Source organism: Oryzias latipes, chromosome 12, assembly GCF_002234675.1.
Source record: "Oryzias latipes chromosome 12, ASM223467v1".
In the NCBI taxonomy this organism is placed as follows: Eukaryota; Metazoa; Chordata; class Actinopteri; order Beloniformes; family Adrianichthyidae; genus Oryzias; species Oryzias latipes.
In genome coordinates, this window is record NC_019870.2 from 1,502,200 (window position 1) to 1,520,516 (window position 18,317).

The 18,317-nt window shown below is 50.6% G+C and overlaps 2 protein-coding genes across 3 annotated transcripts; one reads left to right on the forward strand and one right to left on the reverse strand.

Moving 5' to 3' along the window:
• Positions 1-942: 942 nt before the first annotated feature.
• tor4a (torsin family 4 member A) lies at positions 943-8,226 on the forward strand. Its single transcript, XM_004074452.4, has 3 exons — positions 943-2,331; positions 4,845-5,306; positions 6,733-8,226. The coding sequence occupies exons 2-3, from the start codon at positions 4,845-4,847 to the stop codon at positions 7,564-7,566; spliced, it is 1,296 nt and encodes a 431-aa protein (XP_004074500.1). The 5' UTR covers positions 943-2,331; the 3' UTR covers positions 7,567-8,226.
• A 1,292-nt stretch (positions 8,227-9,518) lies between these two features.
• LOC101162768 (voltage-dependent anion-selective channel protein 2) lies at positions 9,519-18,118 on the reverse strand. Of its 2 annotated transcripts, XM_004074454.3 has the most exons (10): positions 17,986-18,118; positions 16,506-16,576; positions 15,853-15,902; positions 15,646-15,648; positions 13,226-13,378; positions 13,097-13,149; positions 12,795-13,016; positions 12,272-12,422; positions 12,136-12,193; positions 9,519-10,216 (listed from the first exon to the last, which is right to left on the reverse strand). In XM_004074454.3, the coding sequence occupies exons 2-10, from the start codon at positions 16,570-16,572 to the stop codon at positions 10,125-10,127; spliced, it is 849 nt and encodes a 282-aa protein (XP_004074502.1). In that variant the 5' UTR covers positions 16,573-16,576; positions 17,986-18,118; the 3' UTR covers positions 9,519-10,124. The 2 variants fall into 2 exon arrangements, with proteins under 2 accessions (XP_004074502.1, XP_004074501.1); XM_004074453.3 differs by lacking the exon at positions 15,646-15,648.
• Between the last annotated feature and the right edge of the window lie 199 nt (positions 18,119-18,317).

Sequence of the window (18,317 nt, forward strand, 5' to 3'; positions counted from 1 at the left end):
CGGCCTCTGATGGTTGAAGTCAAGGATCTGCGGTCGGGTTCAGACGTTTGAAGACGTCAGCGTTCACGCCGTCGTCGTGGAGACGGCCGCCTCTGCTTCTGCACTAAACCACATGCTGGTTGGCTTCAGCTGTGAGCAGAAGACGAGAACGCAGAGAACGGAGGCAGATTTCTGATCTTTGTGGCTCATGTTTTCTGGAAAAGTCTTTGGTTTGACAGAGACTGGTGGCAGAATCCTCTTTGGTTCTGGTTCTGCTGCTTAACCACCGTCACTCGCCGTTGTCCTGAGGCTCCTGAACCACACGTGGTTCTTTCATTGCTTTACTGTGGTTCTGCTGCTGAAACATGAAGGAACTCATTCAGAAACGTGGCTATGAATGTAATGAATCATGGACCAGTGACGTCATATTCATGCTGGTCGCCACATTCTATACAACAACAATAAAGTTCTTTAGGATTTACACTGTAAAACATTTTCCACTGATGATCCCATGTGACACTTTAATAAGAACTCATATCTGCCTCAATCATTGATGAAAACGATATTTGGATAAATTGTGATGCTTTCATTGTATTTTCTATTTTATTTGTGGGAAAAAACACATTGTTATTAGTAACAATACCATGAACAAGAAACCCAAATACAGAACAAAGCAGTTTTTCTAACCAAACTTCTGCTCCACAAACCAAATCTGGGTTAAACTAAACAGTCAGCAACGTTAACAATGAGATACAGAGTGGAGGGGGCGGAGCCTAATGGGCGCACATGGAGCGCAGTCCGAACAGATGCTGAATGGAAACGGGATACGAGTTTCTGAAATGAGGAACTTTCAATGTTTACAAAACGTACCTGAGGTTATCTTCTGTCCCGCCGCCGCCGTCCCGGACGGAAGGACCAGATTATTTTCACAATTCTTCCTTCTTCCTGAGCCTTTGAGCAAACATTTCACCCCCGCCTCACACTCAAAATGTACACACACCTAGTGCCCTGTGGAAATGGAGTTTGGACTCCGTAAACAACACACACACACACACACACACACACACACACACACACACACACACACACACACGATGATGACATCCCAGCAGGAGAAGCCATCAAAGAATGAATGTCTAAATGTCTCAAAAACGTTTTAAAATCAGAATCCGGTGTGTCGGGGGATCCAAAGGAAGTTCTGACACTATTATGGGATGGCCAAAGGACTTATGGCTTGGTGAGCGAGCTTCATTAAATTTCTCTCACACACTGCAGGGTTGAGTCAACCACCGCAACCGATGTCTGGTTGACCTTTGACCTCGGGAATAATTTGGAATGATTATTTTTTTTTTAATTGACCTTAAGTTCCAGCTACCAAATCAAACTCATTCTGGGGATTTCTGTCCATCACCTCCAAACTCCACAGCGACAGTATGGCTACATTAGGAATGTGGGCGTGGTTAACCAAAAACCTCCGTTACCAAGGAAATCCAAAAATTTACTTTTGCACATTCGTTTAAAAATGACACCGACCGGTTCGCCCACCCCAGACGACCAAAACATAAAATGGTTGCTATGGAGATAAAACCAACAGAAAAGCTGCCATTTAAAAAACAAACAAAAAACTAGTTTTCTTTTAGGTTTTTTCTGTGCAGCACCAGGGAGCCTGAGGGGGAGAGTTAGGTATTTGTAGCAGTGAGGCAGGTTAGGCTGAGGTCAAGGGGGGGGGGGGCAGGAAGGATCATGTATTTGCCTGATCATTAAAACCAGCTTTGATCCCGTTTAGCAGTGAATCCACTTCATCCATGTCATTGTAGATTTGGTATGTAGTTTTGTGCAGTCAGTCATGACCGTCACTTTGATCAGAACTCCGTTTCTGGATTTCCTCAAAGATTGTTGTCAATATTCTCATCTGACGGCGAACTTCCGAAAATACTTTCAGCACCTTTTCCTTCACTTTGATCTTTTCCGCTGTCATTTCCTGTGGAGCTGAAGGGATCCAGCAGCTGCTGCGGCTGAAAACCTTCAAAAGCAAATATTTCAGGCATGAACGGATGAGGTCACACAAACACAAAAACACTTTTCGTTTCTTTGTCAGGAAAGAGAAATGAAACTGCGTGTTTCTGTCAGAAGGGGTCGTCTGGAAGGGAGGGAACGTGGCGCCGCGTCATTTGTCAGATCAGCCGAAACCTGAGAGAAGAAAGACTAAAAGAGGAAGAACGAGGAGGAGTCAGAGGACGGCAGAGACCGGGGTTTGGAGGCAGAACGACGGGCTTCCTCTGCTGAGCGTCTGGGAAAACTATGGACTCCACCAACAGCAGACTTCTTCAGGAGATCTGAGCCGAACTGAAGGTAAGAAGCTGATTTTGATCTCCTCTACCTGGACCAGAGGATTCCTTTGTTTGGTCTGTGCAAGAAGGCTGGAACCTGACAGACCTTCCAGGAGCTCATCTGTCTGTTTCACATGTTTTTGCAGCTGAAACTGTATTAAAAGACTGAGAAAGCCTAGAAATAGAAGGCGCAGAATGTCATTCACATGTTCAGGAAGCTGTGAAATGCCCGGTATGCAGCCGGGTCTTTCAGATCTCTGCATGTGCAAACAGACTGAGCTCTGCGGCTTTTTGCTCTGCTTTTCACACATTTTCCGCTGAAGTCCAACCTGTCGGAGTTTCACAACGTTTCTAGAAGTGTCGCTGCTCTGATGCCAAAGCCGATTTCCGCCGATGTTCTGGGCGGAACCGTCCTTTCAGGTTCTGCAGAATTTGGGCGTCTGCTTGCAAACAGAGGAGGTGGCTCTGAAAGTTTCAGCATTAGAATACATGCAAAAGCTGCAACAGAGCGGTTCCTGTGTTCCTCGTGACCCCCCAGGACCATAAAGGCCCCTGCATTTGCACTTCCCGCTCTCTCTGAGCCTCATTTGCATACCGAGGGATCCTTATCTGATGCACGTCAATCAGGCCGCAATCTGCTTTTGTGCAAACTGACCCTCAGCTGTCGACGCCCCAACCCTCCTGAAGGGTTCCTCTTGTGTAAACGGACCTGCTGTCTGCCGAGGGGGGGTTGAGCAACATGTGGCTGAGCAACCGGCCCCAAAGAAGCTGCTTTTCCGTCCAAACCAGAATGCAGCTCCTTCTACTCACTTCATGTTAATGAGCGGCACAACTGCTGGCGATTCTTGTGTGTGATTCCTGACATTGCCACAGTGCGCCGTCACTTTTTGTGTTTGTTTTCACCTTTTCTGATTTTGCCCTCCTCTCATCTGCTGAATTCCAGGCAGCTCGTACGCTGTAGTTAGAGGAAATGTTTTCCTTTGTGGTTCCCACGCTTCAAAGCCGTCCAATGACAGGGAGGGAGGTGAGGTCACATGACACGTTGATCTTTATGAAGCTCCTTCGTCATCGCTCTCCAAAAACACGGATGGCGTCACCAATCCCTGACCTTTACGAACAATGACACAAAGCTGGGAATGGCTGGATTCACACCCAGGAAGCATTTTTTTAAGCCAGGCATTTGACAGCCAATAGGCCACGCCCCCATCTGGGTGTTAATAATAAGTAAAAATGGCGTTTCGTGAAAATTCTTCCCTGGAACAGATGTGATAGATTTCAGAACTGTTATCTTTGCTGTGAGGAAAGCAGGACTAACTAACTCCCAGTGGCGGGTTGGTGAACTGCATCCAGCTATAGTTAAGTTTGTTTCTACATGAGCTTCAATCCAGAAGTTAAAGTTCTTCATGAGTTGTTTGTTTGTTTTTTTAACGGTTCAGGGGTTTCTAAGGTAGTTTGTCTGACAAACGTGGAAATGTTTTTGCTAAGGTTTGGTTAAATTAACTAAAATTCGATTTGAAAAAGTCCTCAAAATAGAGACAAGCAGGAGACTCCATCAAGTTCTTCATGACTAAAAGTAAGTAAATAAAAAAATACTGTAAGGTCTTTTAGTTTTTCCTTAGTTGGTCGGGAAAACCTTTTTTGTCTGATGCCTAAATCAAAGTTTGTTTACGTTTTTTTCTGTTTTGAAGTTGGTCTGTTTGAAATATTGAGGGAGGATGACAAACCCCTAGTGGCGGGTTGGTGAACTGCATCCAGCTGCACTTTGTTTCTACATGAGCTTCAATCCAGAAGTTAAAGTTCTTTCTGAGTCGTCAGTAATTCAAATAACACCGTTTTGGGGTTTTTAAAAAAGCTTGTTGGACAAAGATGGAGAGTTTTTTGTTAAACGGATTAGAGAAGTCCTCAAACTGAAGGAACTTTTTCTCGTAGCCAAAATGGAGACAAGCATGAAACTCCACCAAAAATCGTAGAAAACAAAATGTAAAATTAATTTTAAGAGCATTTCAACCTCTGTCTGACCTTTAAATCAGAGTCAGAGCCTTATTTTAAGTTGTTGTTCTGCTTGAAACTCTTTTGCTCCCATAGAGGTCAAAAGGTGAACGAGTCTGTGGTCCAGCTCACCGTGGATGAATGAGTTTAGTTTGTAGAAGTCCTGATGGTTTTTCTGTCTGTGGTTCTCCCTGAAGTGTCTTCTTTCCTCCGTCGGTGTTGATTTCAAGACCGGATTGTAGACAACAGCAGGTTTCTGCCCCCACCAGAGCTGCGTCGTTCTGGGATGTCGTAATCCTGACTTCCCTTCAGCTCCTTCATGTGTAAAAACCACCAACCCTCTCATCACTGCAGATCTAAAGCTGCTTTTACAGCTCTGAGACCCACAAACACGTCTTTAGGTCGCCTTTTTACATCTGCTGTGTTTGGTTGAAAACGAGGGATTTCATCAAATCTTTCTTAGAGAAAAAAATGAGCTTTTATTCTGCATTTCAGGGAGAAATGTGATCATTCTCTCACAGAACTCCTCCTCCTCTTCCTCTGCAGATGAGCGAGCGCAGCGGCAGCACCTGCAGCTCCCAGACGGATGGAGACTTGGAGGGGGAGCTGGACGAGGAGGTGGAGAGTGAAGAGGGGCGGGGCCAGGAGCAGAGCTCGGCGCCAAGCTTCTCGGCGGCGACCTTCTCGGCGTCTCTGCGCGCCGTCATGCGCATAAAGCAGAAGTACCAGATCCTGAAGAAGCGCCGCCAGGAGCTGTGTCTGGCCCCGCCGGCCGCGCCGCTGTTCGGGGCGCCAGAGCGCGGCAGCCCCAAAATCTTCACCTTCGATGGCACCACGCCAAACGCCCACGCCGCCTTCCCCCCACACTCCAATCCTCAGAGGAAGAAGAAGAAGAGGAGGAGGAGGGTTCTATTCCCCAACGGAGGGACGCGCAGAACCGTGCCGAAGGGGGAGCGCAGCCGCGCCACCTACTGCCTGTACCTGCTCTTCGGCATCGTCTTCCTGCAGGTGGGTCCACGTGGAGAGCCGCTCCTCCACAGCAGCCGGTCTCTCCTCCTCTGGGTTTAGGGTGAGGAAGCTGCTGGCACAGATCTCCCCCTTGGAGACCTCTAGGGGGGAGAGGGATGCCCTTCTGCCCAGCGTGGGGGGCAGAGTCAGAGGGTTGATGATCCACAAATGAGATCCAAAAGCCTTGAAGTTCATGTAGAACAGGATCTTCTGCTGTACCGCGATGGACGCTGAGGTGATGTGGGGGCGTGTCCACCGCGGCGTCCTCCCCTTTGCTGCTGCTCAGGAGGGTCTGCAGGAACCTGTTCTGCTGCTTCAGCCGCCGGCAGGGGTTCTAATGGCGTGCAGGTCCCTGAAGGCATCACAGCTTCAGTGAAGCAGCAGAGGAGCGTCGGTCTGGTTCAGAACTGCAGGAGTTTTCGTCCCGAGCACCACAGAAAACATGTCCTCACCTGAAACTACAACTCCCAGAGACCCACCTGTTCATGCTTCTGTTAAGGCCCTTCATTGGGGGTTTTCTGTAGGCCGTAACCAACGTCGTACAGCAGCAGAAACGCTCCCTAAAGGTTGTTTTTTAGTCCATTTTTGATTTATCGGTGCAGCTTTGACCCCGTCTCCGGGGGGAGGGATGACATGTCAATGTGAGGATTTTTATGACGTCATCCTAGAGCCGGCCTCTGCAGCGTGTCTGCTTCTCCCACGAAAACAGACAACAAACTTTTGCAAAGATGGACGTTCATATTGTTCAGATAGAAGGAAAGCGTTTAGCCGATCACCGCTAGCTCCACAGAGAAAGTGGGCGTGTTTGTTAGCCTGGGGGCGGAGCTGGGAGTAAAGACTCTTCCTGGAAGGGGCTGTCATTAGTTTTTTGTGGATTGGGAGGGCCTGGTGCTCAGAAAGCAGGTTTTTAGAGGAATACTCCAAGATGAATTAATCAAAATACCGTTTTGTGGTTGTTTTTGTGAGGAACAAACATTATAATAAACTTAAAAATAAAAAAAACAGTGTAATTTTGCATGATATGGGCCTTTTTAATGTCGGTCATTAACAACTTTTCAAATCAATTGTCATCATTCAATGAGAAGGTTGGCCCGGCTGCAGCTGCGCAGACGGCTGCAGCTCAGTGACCCTGTGGTTCTCAGTTTCAACAGTGATCGGATTGGGGGGGGGGGTCAGGCTGTCTCCATGGTTACAGAATGAAGCATGAAGGGATCGGTCCTTCCTAATAAGGACAGAACTTGTTTTTCGTGGTAACGAGATAGACGGGAAAAATCCAGGATGCTTTGCCGTTTACGGCTGAACTTTGGGAAATGCAGAAGATGAATGAAACCCGGAGAACCCAAGAACCCAAAAACCAGGTTTTTCTGTAGAAGAGAACAGCGGAACGGATCAAAGCTGACAGGTCTGAAACTGTTCTTCTCCTCAGGTCTACAACGCCATCGAGAACCTGGACGACCACGTCCTCCGGTACGACCTGGAGGGGCTGGAGAAGACTCTGCGGAGGGAGGTGTACGGACAGCAGGGGGCAGTGGGGGGCTTGCTGTCCCACCTGCAGGACTACCTGTCCACCTACGTCCACAACAAGCCGCTGGTGGTCTCGGTGAACGGACCCACCGGCGTGGGCAAGAGCCACCTGGGCCGCCTGCTGGCGGGGCACTTCCGCTCGGTGATCGGGGACGCGCTGGTGCTGCAGTACTACGTCCTCCACCACTGCCCCCAGGAGGCCGACGCCCCCCACTGCGCCCGCAACCTGTCCACTCGCATCTCGGACATGGTGGACCGCGCGGAGGAGGAGGAGAAGATCCCGCTCTTCATCTTCGACGAGGCCGAGCACATGCACGGGGAGATCCTGGACGCCCTGTGGACGCTGGTGACGTCCCGCCAGGCCAACGAGTACATGAACGCCATCTACCTGTTCCTGAGCAACCTGGGCCAGGCGCACGTCACCAAGCACGTGCTGCACAACTCCTCCAGCCTCTCCGGGGCCGACCTCGCCGAGGAGCTCACCCCCGTTTTACGCAACACTCTGGCCAAGCTCCACCCCCTGTGGGCGGAGGCTGACCTCGTACCTCTGGGCCTTCTGGAGAAAAGTCACGTGATGGCGTGCTTCCTGGAAGAGGTCACCCGCGAGGGGTTTTACCCGGACCGCGCCAACATCGAGCGGCTTGCTGGGGAGATCGAGTACTTCCCCGCCGTCGGGGGGCACGAGTTTTCCAAGACGGGCTGCAAGCAGGTGGTGGCAAAGGTCAACCTGCTGTGAGGAGCGGGAAACGGGCCGCCGCTGTCTCTGTGAAGGAGGGGGAAGTGGGGGGGCAGTGGAGCCAAGAACCGATTCCAGAACTGAAAACCACAAGAGCGCGCGTTCAATTCCGTGTGACCACACCCACCATCCACCCAACGCCCCAGTCTGTCGGGAAGAATAAAACCCCAGGGTTCAAATCCCAGCGCACTGTGTCCTTGGGCAAGGCAGTTCCCCACATGCTCCAGTACCAAGCACAGGGCAACCTGGATCGGACTCGAACCCAAAGCCAGGTTCAGGACCCTGGGTTTGGTGAGGTCAGCCGATCTGCGGACTCTGCCGTAGACCTGGGAGCTGCAGATGTTATCTGTCCTCACGGTGGTTCTCGGTTTGAAAGCGATGCTTTGATGTTGTGACTTGGCGTGTTCGTCTCTGGAACATTTCAGAAAACACCGGAACCTGGTTAGCGTTCAGCTGCAGTCAGTGACGGGCTTTTGGGGGTCTGCAGGACTGAATCTGGCAGCTAGACTGGACTGAAGGACGGTCTAGAGGACGTCCCCGTCCTCAGCGAGGTTTCAGACATTTCTCTCTGCAGGAACATCCGTTTATTTATTACTGAAGTACGTTTATGGAGTCGTGAACAAGTTTCTGAACATTAAAAAAATCTCTGAAACACTTGGAGCTCAGACTCTGGTTCTTCTGCGGCGTTTGGACGTCTGTCTCCTTTCATTGTCTCGTGGCTTCCTATGAACTCATCCATCCATCTTCAGATTCCACTCAGTGCCTTTCAGGGTCACAGGGTTGCTGGAGCCTATCCTTGCAGGGCTACAGCAGGTTTTTGGACTGTGGGGGGAAACCGGAGAAAAGCCACACATGAATGAGGAGAACATGCAAAGGTCCCACCAGGAGCCTCCGGCTGTGAGGTGAGCGTGCAAACCACTACACCCCGAGTACCTCATTACTGACATTGTGGTGGATTTGCTTTGTCTGTATTTCCTGCTTTTATCAATGAAAGAATGCTGGTGGTGGACGGAGAGCTTGAAGGTAGTGATGGTGATGGGCAGACAGAACAGGGAATTCTGGGAAAACCATCTCTGGTTTCCCGACACGGACCCGATCCGCTTCCTGTCAACCTGCAGCTGCATCAACATGGAACAGTCTGAACTCCAGGTGACGGTGTGACATTCAGAGATGAAGATGCCGAGGTTCTCTTGGAACAGCAAAGATCCATCAGAGGAACGTGGCTGATGTTCTGGAGATCCATGCAGATGTTCTGGACAGGTTTCGAGGAGGAGCAGTGATGATGATGATGGCAGAAGGATGCTGGGTCCAGAGGAAGACCAGAGAGGAGCTTGATGGATGTGGTTTCCTGGGACCTCCTCATTTAGACTCCTGGGTTGGTTTTTCCGGCTCTGGTCCTGCTGTGGGTTTAGACCGGTTTGTGGAAGCAGGAGGTCCAGGAACGGGTTCGTCCGCAGAACTTCAGTCCAAAACGTCCTCTTCAGCTTTCTGGAGCTCTGCTCTCGTGTTTTCTTCTCCTGAAGTGTTTTAGCATTTTTCCTGGTACGACATACGATATGACCTTATCAGGAATGTGGGCGTGGTTTGCAGAAAAACCCCGTTGCCAAAGAAATTCTTCATTTTACTTATGACAGACCACACAGACCTGTCCGTCAGCCCCAGATGACAGAGAAGAAATAGTTGCTACAAAAAAACTGCTATTTGGAAAAAAATGGTTTATAAAACAAAGAAAATGTATGAGGGGTAGCCCTGACCGGGGTGGCAGGGGCAGGGTGGGGGGCGCAGAGCCAGTGGAAGGGGGGGTTTGGCACCTCTGAGCCACTTCATTTTTGAATGAGACTCCCTGTTTTGCCATAGTTGTTGTTTTCTGTGGTTCAACTGAGACAAAGTTGAATGTTCGTAATTCAGAGGATTCAAGCCGAAGCGTCAACGGGACTAAAATCACAGCAAGAGACATTTTTCCATCATTTTTATTAGAATTCCCAAAATCCAGGTAGTGTGTCTAAACGCGAAGAAAGGGAACCTTCATTCTGACCGTGAGCTTCAAAGACAAACATTTCTGTGGTTTGAAGGAATCATGATGGCGTGGGAGCGGCGCCCTGCTGATGTTCTTCTCACTGATGGCCCTCCTCCAGTTTCTAAGCACACGCCTGACCCCGGCGTGGGAACGCCCTGAGCCGCCGCCATTGGTGCAAAGCCGGCGTCTTTCAGCAGGAAAGCAGCAGCGCCCTCCACCTCGCCGCTGCAGGTGGAGCGCGGCGCCTTCATCACAGCAGGAAACTAACGGAATTGAAAGGACGGCACGGCCTTGACCGAGCGGTTCGGCTGCTTTTCCCTCTGGCATGCTTTGAGGATCAACATCTGCAAAGAGCTACACGTTCAGACAAACATCTACAACATCCAGAACCTACGGGGACGTAAAGAGTGTCGCTTTTCTCGTCTGGGCACCGCCGTGGCCTAACCGCCCGAGGCTCGGCTCTTCCCGTCCCAGGTGTGAGAAGAAACCGGAGGGGGGGGTGGGGGCTGAAGGAGGTGGCGGAGGGAAGGGGCGGGGCCACTTATGCTTCCAGCTCGAAGCCCATGCCGACTTTGTGTCCGCCGGCGTTGAAGTTCTTCCCGTCGATGAGGGCAGAGAGGGTCACCTTCACACCTGGAAGCAGAGCAGAGGAGGGAACGTCAGACTCCACCCGGATGATGTCACACTGCAGCGGGTGGAGGTGAACCCTCCGGTCACATGACCGCTCAGGTCACATGACCCCTGAGCTCACATGACCGCTCAGGTCACATGACCTCTGAGGCCACATGACCCCTGAGGTCACATGACCCCTCAGGTCACATGAACGCTCAGGTCACATGACCGCTCAGGTCACATGACCGCTCAGGTCACATGACCCCTGAGCTCACATGACCGCTCAGGTCACATGACCGCTCAGGTCACATGACCCCTGAGGTCACATGACCCCTGAGCTCACATGACCGCTCAGGTCACATGACCGCTCAGGTCACATGACCTCTGAGGCCACATGACCGCTCAGGTCACATGACCGCTCAGGTCACATGACCCCTGAGGTCACATGACCCCTGAGGTCACATGACCGCTCAGGTCACATGACCGCTCAGGTCACATGACCCCTGAGCTCACATGACCGCTCAGGTCACATGACCGCTCAGGTCACATGACCCCTGAGGTCACATGACCCCTGAGCTCACATGACCGCTCAGGTCACATGACCGCTCAGGTCACATGACCGCTCAGGTCACATGACCCCTGAGGTCACATGACCCCTGAGGTCACATGACCGCTCAGGTCACATGACCGCTCAGGTCACATGACCTCTGAGGCCACATGACCGCTCAGGTCACATGACCGCTCAGGTCACATGACCCCTGAGGTCACATGACCCCTGAGGTCACATGACCCCTGAGGTCACATGACCGCTCAGGTCACATGACCCCTGAGGTCACATGACCCCTGAGGTCACATGACCGCTCAGGTCACATGACCGCTCAGGTCACATGACCCCTGAGGTCACATGAACGCTCAGGTCACTTGACCGCTCAGGTCACATGACCGCTCAGGTCACATGACCGCTCAGGTCACATGACCCCTGAGGTCACATGACCCCTGAGGTCACATGACCCCTGAGGTCACATGACCGCTCAGGTCACATGACCCCTGAGGTCACATGACCCCTGAGGTCACATGACCGCTCAGGTCACATGACCCCTGAGGTCACATGACCCCTGAGGTCACATGACTGCTCAGGTCACATGACCCCTGAGGTCACATGACCCCTGAGGTCACATGACCGCTCAGGTCACATGACCGCTCAGGTCACATGACCCCTGAGCTCACATGACCGCTCAGGTCACATGACCCCTGAGGTCACATGACCGCTCAGGTCACATGACCGCTCAGGTCACATGACCCCTGAGGTCACATGACCGCTCAGGTCACATGACCGCTCAGGTCACATGACCCCTGAGGTCACATGACCCCTGAGGTCACATGACCCCTGAGGTCACATGACCCCTGAGGTCACATGACCGCTCAGGTTACATGACCGCTCAGGTCACATGACCTCTGAGGTCACATGACCGCTCAGGTCACATGACCGCTCAGGTCACATGACCGCTCAGGTCACATGACCTCTGAGGCCACATGACCGCTCAGGTCACATGACCGCTCAGGTCACATGACCGCTCAGGTCACATGACCGCTCAGGTCACATGACCTCTCAGGTCACATGACCCCTGAGGTCACATGACCGCTCAGGTCACATGACCACTCAGGTCACATGAACGCTCAGGTCACATGACCTCTCAGGTCACATGACCCCCGAGGTCCCATGACTCAAAAAGAACAGCAGTTTGAAAAGGTTTGGTCGGCTCTCGACAGCTCAGTGTGAAACCAAATCGGCAGTCTTCCAAACTCACGGCAACGCTGAGAACTTTAGAAACTTTAAATTAAATCTGGAGAAACATTTCTGTAAAGTTCTGCTAAAGTCTGTTTGAACCTAATCCTACAGGTGGAGTGGACACCGCTGCCCCAATGTGGGTGGAGCTTACCTGATCGAAGGCTTTGGGTGTAGCCGACTCCAATCAGACTGGCGTTGTTCACTTTAACCTGTAGGGGGCGAAAGGAGGCGGCATGACGCAGAGGTTTGTGAGGGATCCGAGGAAAGGGGGCGGAGCCAGCACTCACAGACAGAGAAGCGTCTTTGTCCAGCTTGTATTTGCCGGCGACACCGAAGCGTGTGTTGTTGCTGCCGGCGGTCCACGCCAGAGTGACCGCCGTTTCCAGCTCATCGTTCACCTTTTGGTAGATGGAGCCGCCGAACTCGGTACCGTCGTTCCTGAGAGAAGAACCCAAACCAGAACCGGAGCTTCAGAACGGGAACAGCACAGATGTGGAAAACCCGATAAATCCGCAATTTTTAAAATAGTTTTTAGAATTTTTGTGACCAAATTTGTTTCACTTTTCTTTTTTTTGGGTTAATTGTTGATGATTTTCTAATAGGATCAGAAGAAATCTCTACTCGGCTAACGGCTAAACCTGCCATCAGAGTTTTAAGGTCATTGCTGCCTGCAGACGCTGCCACCTGCAGCCGGGGGCCGCAGACGCTGCCACCTTCAGCCGCAGACGCTGCCACCTGCAGCCGGGGGCCGCAGATGCTGCCACCTGCAGCCGGGGGCCGCAGACGCTGCCACCTGCAGGAAACACTCACACGTTGGTGTGCAGCTGGAAGTCTCCGGCCCGGTAACCCAGAGCGAAGTTGTTCTGGGACAGTTTGGATTTGGCCGTGTCGAACGCCATCTGGTAGCCGAGCAGCCAGCCTTCATAGCCGAGAACGGCGGCGGCGTGGATGATGGGACCCTCGAAATCCACGTCGCAGCCCAGGTTGACGTAGTCTCGCTTGTAGCCGGTCTTCAGTTTCCCGCTTTTCTTCCTGAAAGGAGGAAGAGTTGAACTAAATCTGGACAGGAAGTAAGAACAAGCAGGACAACGGGGCGGCGGCGTGGGACGCACCCCGTGTTCGGCACGAACGACGTGTCCAGGCCGACCTTCAGTCCTTGAGTGAGCTGCGGGCAGAGAAAGGGGTGGAGTCAGCATGTATCAGCCTTGCAGACCGACGGGGGCGTGGCGCCGCAAACGCACCTGGTCCTCCACGGTGACCTCGGTCCCCAGCGTGTTGTCCGTGTTCCACTTCTGCGTGACGCTTAGCCCCACCTCCTTCATCTTGTACTTGGTCTCCAGGCTGCCGGACGCCTTGCCGGTGTCCGTGTTGCTGGAGCCGGACGTGTTGAACTCCTGCGGGCGCACAGAGACCACGCCTTCGCGTCAGTCGCATCACTCCGAGCAACGAGAAACTGCGACGCCGGATGAGACGATAAGGCGGATCCGTTCGACGATCAAAACATTCGTGCGTGACGACAACAACACAATTTAAAAAAAAAACATTTATGCAGAAACAGATTATTGACAGTTTTCAGATGAAATTCCTTCTATGACCACAAACATTTACGGTTATTGAACATTAAACATAGAAATCCTACGTTCATTCTCAACATTTTTCTGTTCTTTCTACTTTTATCCCTCGTTAATTTTCAGAAACTTTACATTCATTTGAATCTTTTATTGAGAACTTTCAGGTAAAGCTGCGATTTCATTCAACGACTGGACGAGAAAACGGTAAGAAGCGAGTCGAAACCTGAGAGGTTTGACGGCAAACAGGAAGTTTCCGCTCGAAAGTCCACACTAGGATATTGGAAAGATTTACAAATATCCCATTTTTAGTCAGGCTTGGACCAAAAAAGCTTTTTAAAGCTTGTTTTCTTTCATATTTTTCACTTCATGTGCATCAAACAAATAGAGAAATAAAAGCTGCAGGGCTCAGTTTGGTTTGGAATAAGACTTTAGTGCGCTTTAATGAACAAAAGAATATAGAAAATAATTAGGAGCTCCACCTTACATCCTGTTTCTTCATAGGTTCATTGATGTTATTTTCAAGATTGTCTCTTAGTGGAATCCGAATTAAACAGAAGCTTTGTTTATACTGCCACCCAGTGTCCAAATGCTGTCATTACAGGAAGCTGCTGTCTGTAGTTTCTGCTGCAGAAATCTGTTTTTTTATCTTGTTTTCAGATAAAATCTGGTTTGGTGGAGTTTGGATTTCCTGAGTGTTTTGCTTCGTGCACAAACATGAAGCGTGTGCACGTTTGATGCACCTTCCTGGGTCAAAAGTCAGCGGCAGCAGCTTCCAGCGCCGATGGCGTCTTGCTGCTCTGGAACTGCTTTAAAACTGCTGTTGACGTCTGCGATTGAACCACTGCCGTCGTGTGCCGCAGTAACGAGGTACTTTAAGCTGTAACTACGTAGTTTGGAGCGTTACTAAGACGTTTTCAGTCGCATTCGACTCCTGACGGGTTCATTACTTTACAGACTAAACCTTCAAAGCAGTGAGAGCAGTGACAAAAGAACACTTTGATGAGAGTTTCTAGTTATTATGTAGATTTTTATGGACTAAACTGACATGTTAGACGTCATTAGACCACATCCACCCTTAGCCGAAGGACAGAGGAACTCTGGGATCAGCAGCATTTACTAACAGCTGACGTCACATAATGGGAGCACAAGAAGTCAAAAAGGGAGAGAAAACTAGCGTAAAGGTGGGGGTGGGGGGGGTCAAAAAGCAAGCAGACAGCAGCCATGCAGACGAGGTGTTCATGTGGAGCAGCAGCTCCTTCCTCCAGCGGTGCAGGAGGCTGGAGGATGTCAGCAAGAGCTTAAAGGAACTGATATTATTTGACTAAGGATTTAAACCCACGACCTTCAAGTTTAAGGCCGGCCACTGTCCCACCAGGCCAATGAGTTGGTGACGTTTGAAAACTTTCTTTGCTTTTACTACAAAGTAACATAACAGTGAGTAACAGCGCAATATTATAACTGTAATCTATTACTGATGGAAAGTAACATCTTCAACGTTGATCATGACCAATCAAAAGTTTGAGAAATGAGTAAATCCAGCGGGTCGGCGTCACGTCACTCAAGGAAACGCTTCACGTCCATTTTTCACAGCACAAAACGCCGGCCGCCACGTCCGAGTGAGACGTCGTCAGGAAACTGTGATTGTCTGTTTCCATGGCAACCGCTCTTACCAATCAGGAGTGAGCTTGTTGGTAGGCCACGCCCTACTGCATGAAAGCAGACTACATGAAATCTGTCAAACGGTTTGAATGTGGGGAGCAGGTACTTCCTGTTTGGGACGGCAGGGGGGCGGAGTCACTTAGTCCGGTTCTCTGAGGCGGTCACTGATCTTTCTTAGTGTTTCAAACTATTTTCCTCTTTGTGAGGCTCAATTCTGTTCTGTTTTTGACTCTTATTGTTTCAAATCTAGTCTTGAACGAGACAAAAGATGAGGATGAGGATGGAAACGGAAAGAAAAGAAGCGGCGCTGACACTGACGGGCGGCGTGCGGCGCCCAGACGGGCCGCGTGCGGCGCCCTGAGTCACACAAATCACAACTATTTCAAAGACGACGACAGAACCGCCATGGCGGCAGCCAGCTCTGATCTTACCATCTATGTTTGAGCGCGAGCAGTCCGGGCGGCAGCGTGGAGACAGAGCAGCGGTTAGGAGAGGCACGTGCACGCGCTCACACACACACGCACACACACACACAGCAGGAGGAGCTTTAAGCTTCGACTTTTGGGATACTGGAAGAGAAACGGTGGATTATCTGCAGACCGGCAGCTCAGAACCCAGAAGAAGGAAAAAGAGCTCACCACTCCACTCTGGGACTTGGTCTTCAGGTCCAACTTCACCAGACCGAACCCTGCAGGAAGGAGAGCAGACGTGTCTTTGTAAAGCAGCGGGAGGTTTGACCTTATCCACGTCTTTAGCAGCAGAGGTCACCGTGAGGGGCCTCTGTTCTGTTCTAAGACTTTTATTTCCCCTCCAGGACATCGATTTCCCATCAAGGCAGAGACGGAGGCTGATCGAAGAGCCTGTAAAAATGATGCAGCTGCAACAGCTGCTCACCAGGGGGCGCTATTGCCCCAAACAGAAATGAGAAAACCTGCAGTTTGTCTTTAACGTCGGCAGGTTGTTTCTGACTGAAAACCTCATGGCTGCCATCATGTCGGGATCGTTCTGTTTTCCCCCCAGAATTCCTCTGTCTAGAGATGTAACTGAACATGGCTTCCACGTTAGGAAAGGAAAATAAAAACCAGGTTTGAAAATGTAAAGACCTGATGATGCAGGTCAGACCACATTTTATCCACAATAAAGAAGAAAAATTCTGTGGAACGTTTGACAAAAACAGGATTTTATAAGAAACGGTGACATCGGCTCATCTGCAGGTGAATGGCGTGCTGTCTGAGGAACGGCGGCGCCAAACTCCAACAGGTTTCTCTGCGGATGCTGCGGCTGGACTCACCGTAACCTTTGCTGAAGATGTCCTTGGCGGCTTTGCCCAGGTCTGAGTATGACGGAGGGACGGCCATCGTGCTGCAGGAGACGGGACACATCAAACCCGTGAAGAGGCTCGGATTTCCAACATTTTATCAAGAAACGGATTTCATTTGTTGATCAGTGGAACAGGAAGCTGAAAAATCTCCACTGACTCCACCAGACCAGCGCAGCAGATGCACCATTTCAATCCCGTTTAGCCCACAGTGGGAGGGGCTAGTGGAATTAGCTTCGCCCAGCAGGTGCTGGAAATGGGCGTGGCCAGTGAGCAGCGTTTCAGGCTCACGGCAGCTCTGGTTTCCAACAGCAACGGATCAACCTTTGTGGTACTTTTTGCTCTCAACCAATCAGGACACCCACGGGGTTGGGAGGGGCATCCTAGCTGGAGTTTACTCCGCCCACCTCAGCGGTAACGTGAAAAAGGTATAGCGATCGTTTTTGGTGGATCCACCCACCTGCCAATCAAAACGAAAAGCCCAAAATGTTGTAGACGTTTGAGCGGGTAAACCAGAATTTTAGAGTTTAAACCTCAGCAAAGGAAGCAGGAAGCTGCACAGAACATCCCTGCACTTTCATTTGAACAGGTGATGTTTGTTATTCTTTTCAAGTTCTTGGACAGGAATGGCACCGGCAGATCACATGACCCCAAACTCTGCCTAAAATTATCCTAAACGGTGGATTTCTGTTGATCTGCCAAAAAAAGGAACATTTAATCTAGATTAAATATGTCAAATAACCTGGATTTAAATAGTTAGAGGGTTTTTGTTGTTCTTATTGAAAAATGTGAAAATGTATAAATACTATAAAATAATAAAGCAGCAGTCTACGCTGAGGTGAGCAGAGCGGGGCTTTTTTATTCATCTGCAGGTGTTTTTTTTCATTTGACATTAGGTTCATTTATTTTTTTATAAAGTTTTCATAACAAATCAGATTATTTTAGTCTTAGTTTGCTCTGGTTTTCTGTGCTCTGAAGGAGATTGGTGATGAAGAGCAGGTCAGGGTGAGGTTTAAAGCGGTGGTCTTCCTCGTCACGTGGTTGCAGCATCTCTGATGGGGGACAAAGGACAGCAGATGGGGGGGGGGGGGGTCGGGGGGTTAGGCGCTAGCTAACAGAAAGCAGCAGCTAAAACCCGCCTAAATCCTATAGAGCCCCCCCGCAGACACGAAGCCATGCTGCGGTTTGAAACGTCCGCACTAAAACGGGAAAGCCGCTCCTGCGGGATTACACCGCGCTCGCGCTCTCCGGGGCTCAGCATCGTTACATAACGGGACCCGTTAGCCCTCGCGCCGCGCTAGCTAAAGAACGCCGCTCATCCCGGAGAGAGATGAGGATGACAGTCGGTGAGGAAGGAACACACCTGTGGGATAAATCATGTCAACGGAGTGTGTCAGCTCCACGTGGGGGGGGGGGGGGGGGGGGGGGTTAGAAGCGGGAAAGGGGCGCTCACCTGTGCAGCGGAGGTGAAAACGAGGCGGAGTCTGCGGAGCCGCGAGCGTCCCGGGCGTGATGCTGCTGCGACTGACAGCTAGCTAGCTTAGCAGGACGCAGGGCACGATGAAGGAGACCGAGGAGAGCCGCCACTGAGCATGCGCGGCGGTCAGGAAGCCTGAAGTGATGGGAAAGGTCAATCCCATCAAGCCCTGGGCTTTTTTAGAGAAATGTCTAAAAGTGCCAACAAAATAGAGGCAGGATGCAGTTTTCCCCCCTTTGTCTTATACAAGATAATCAAAAGTTTTTTTTTTGTATCCTTAAAAATCCACTCCAATTAAAAAGGTGCTT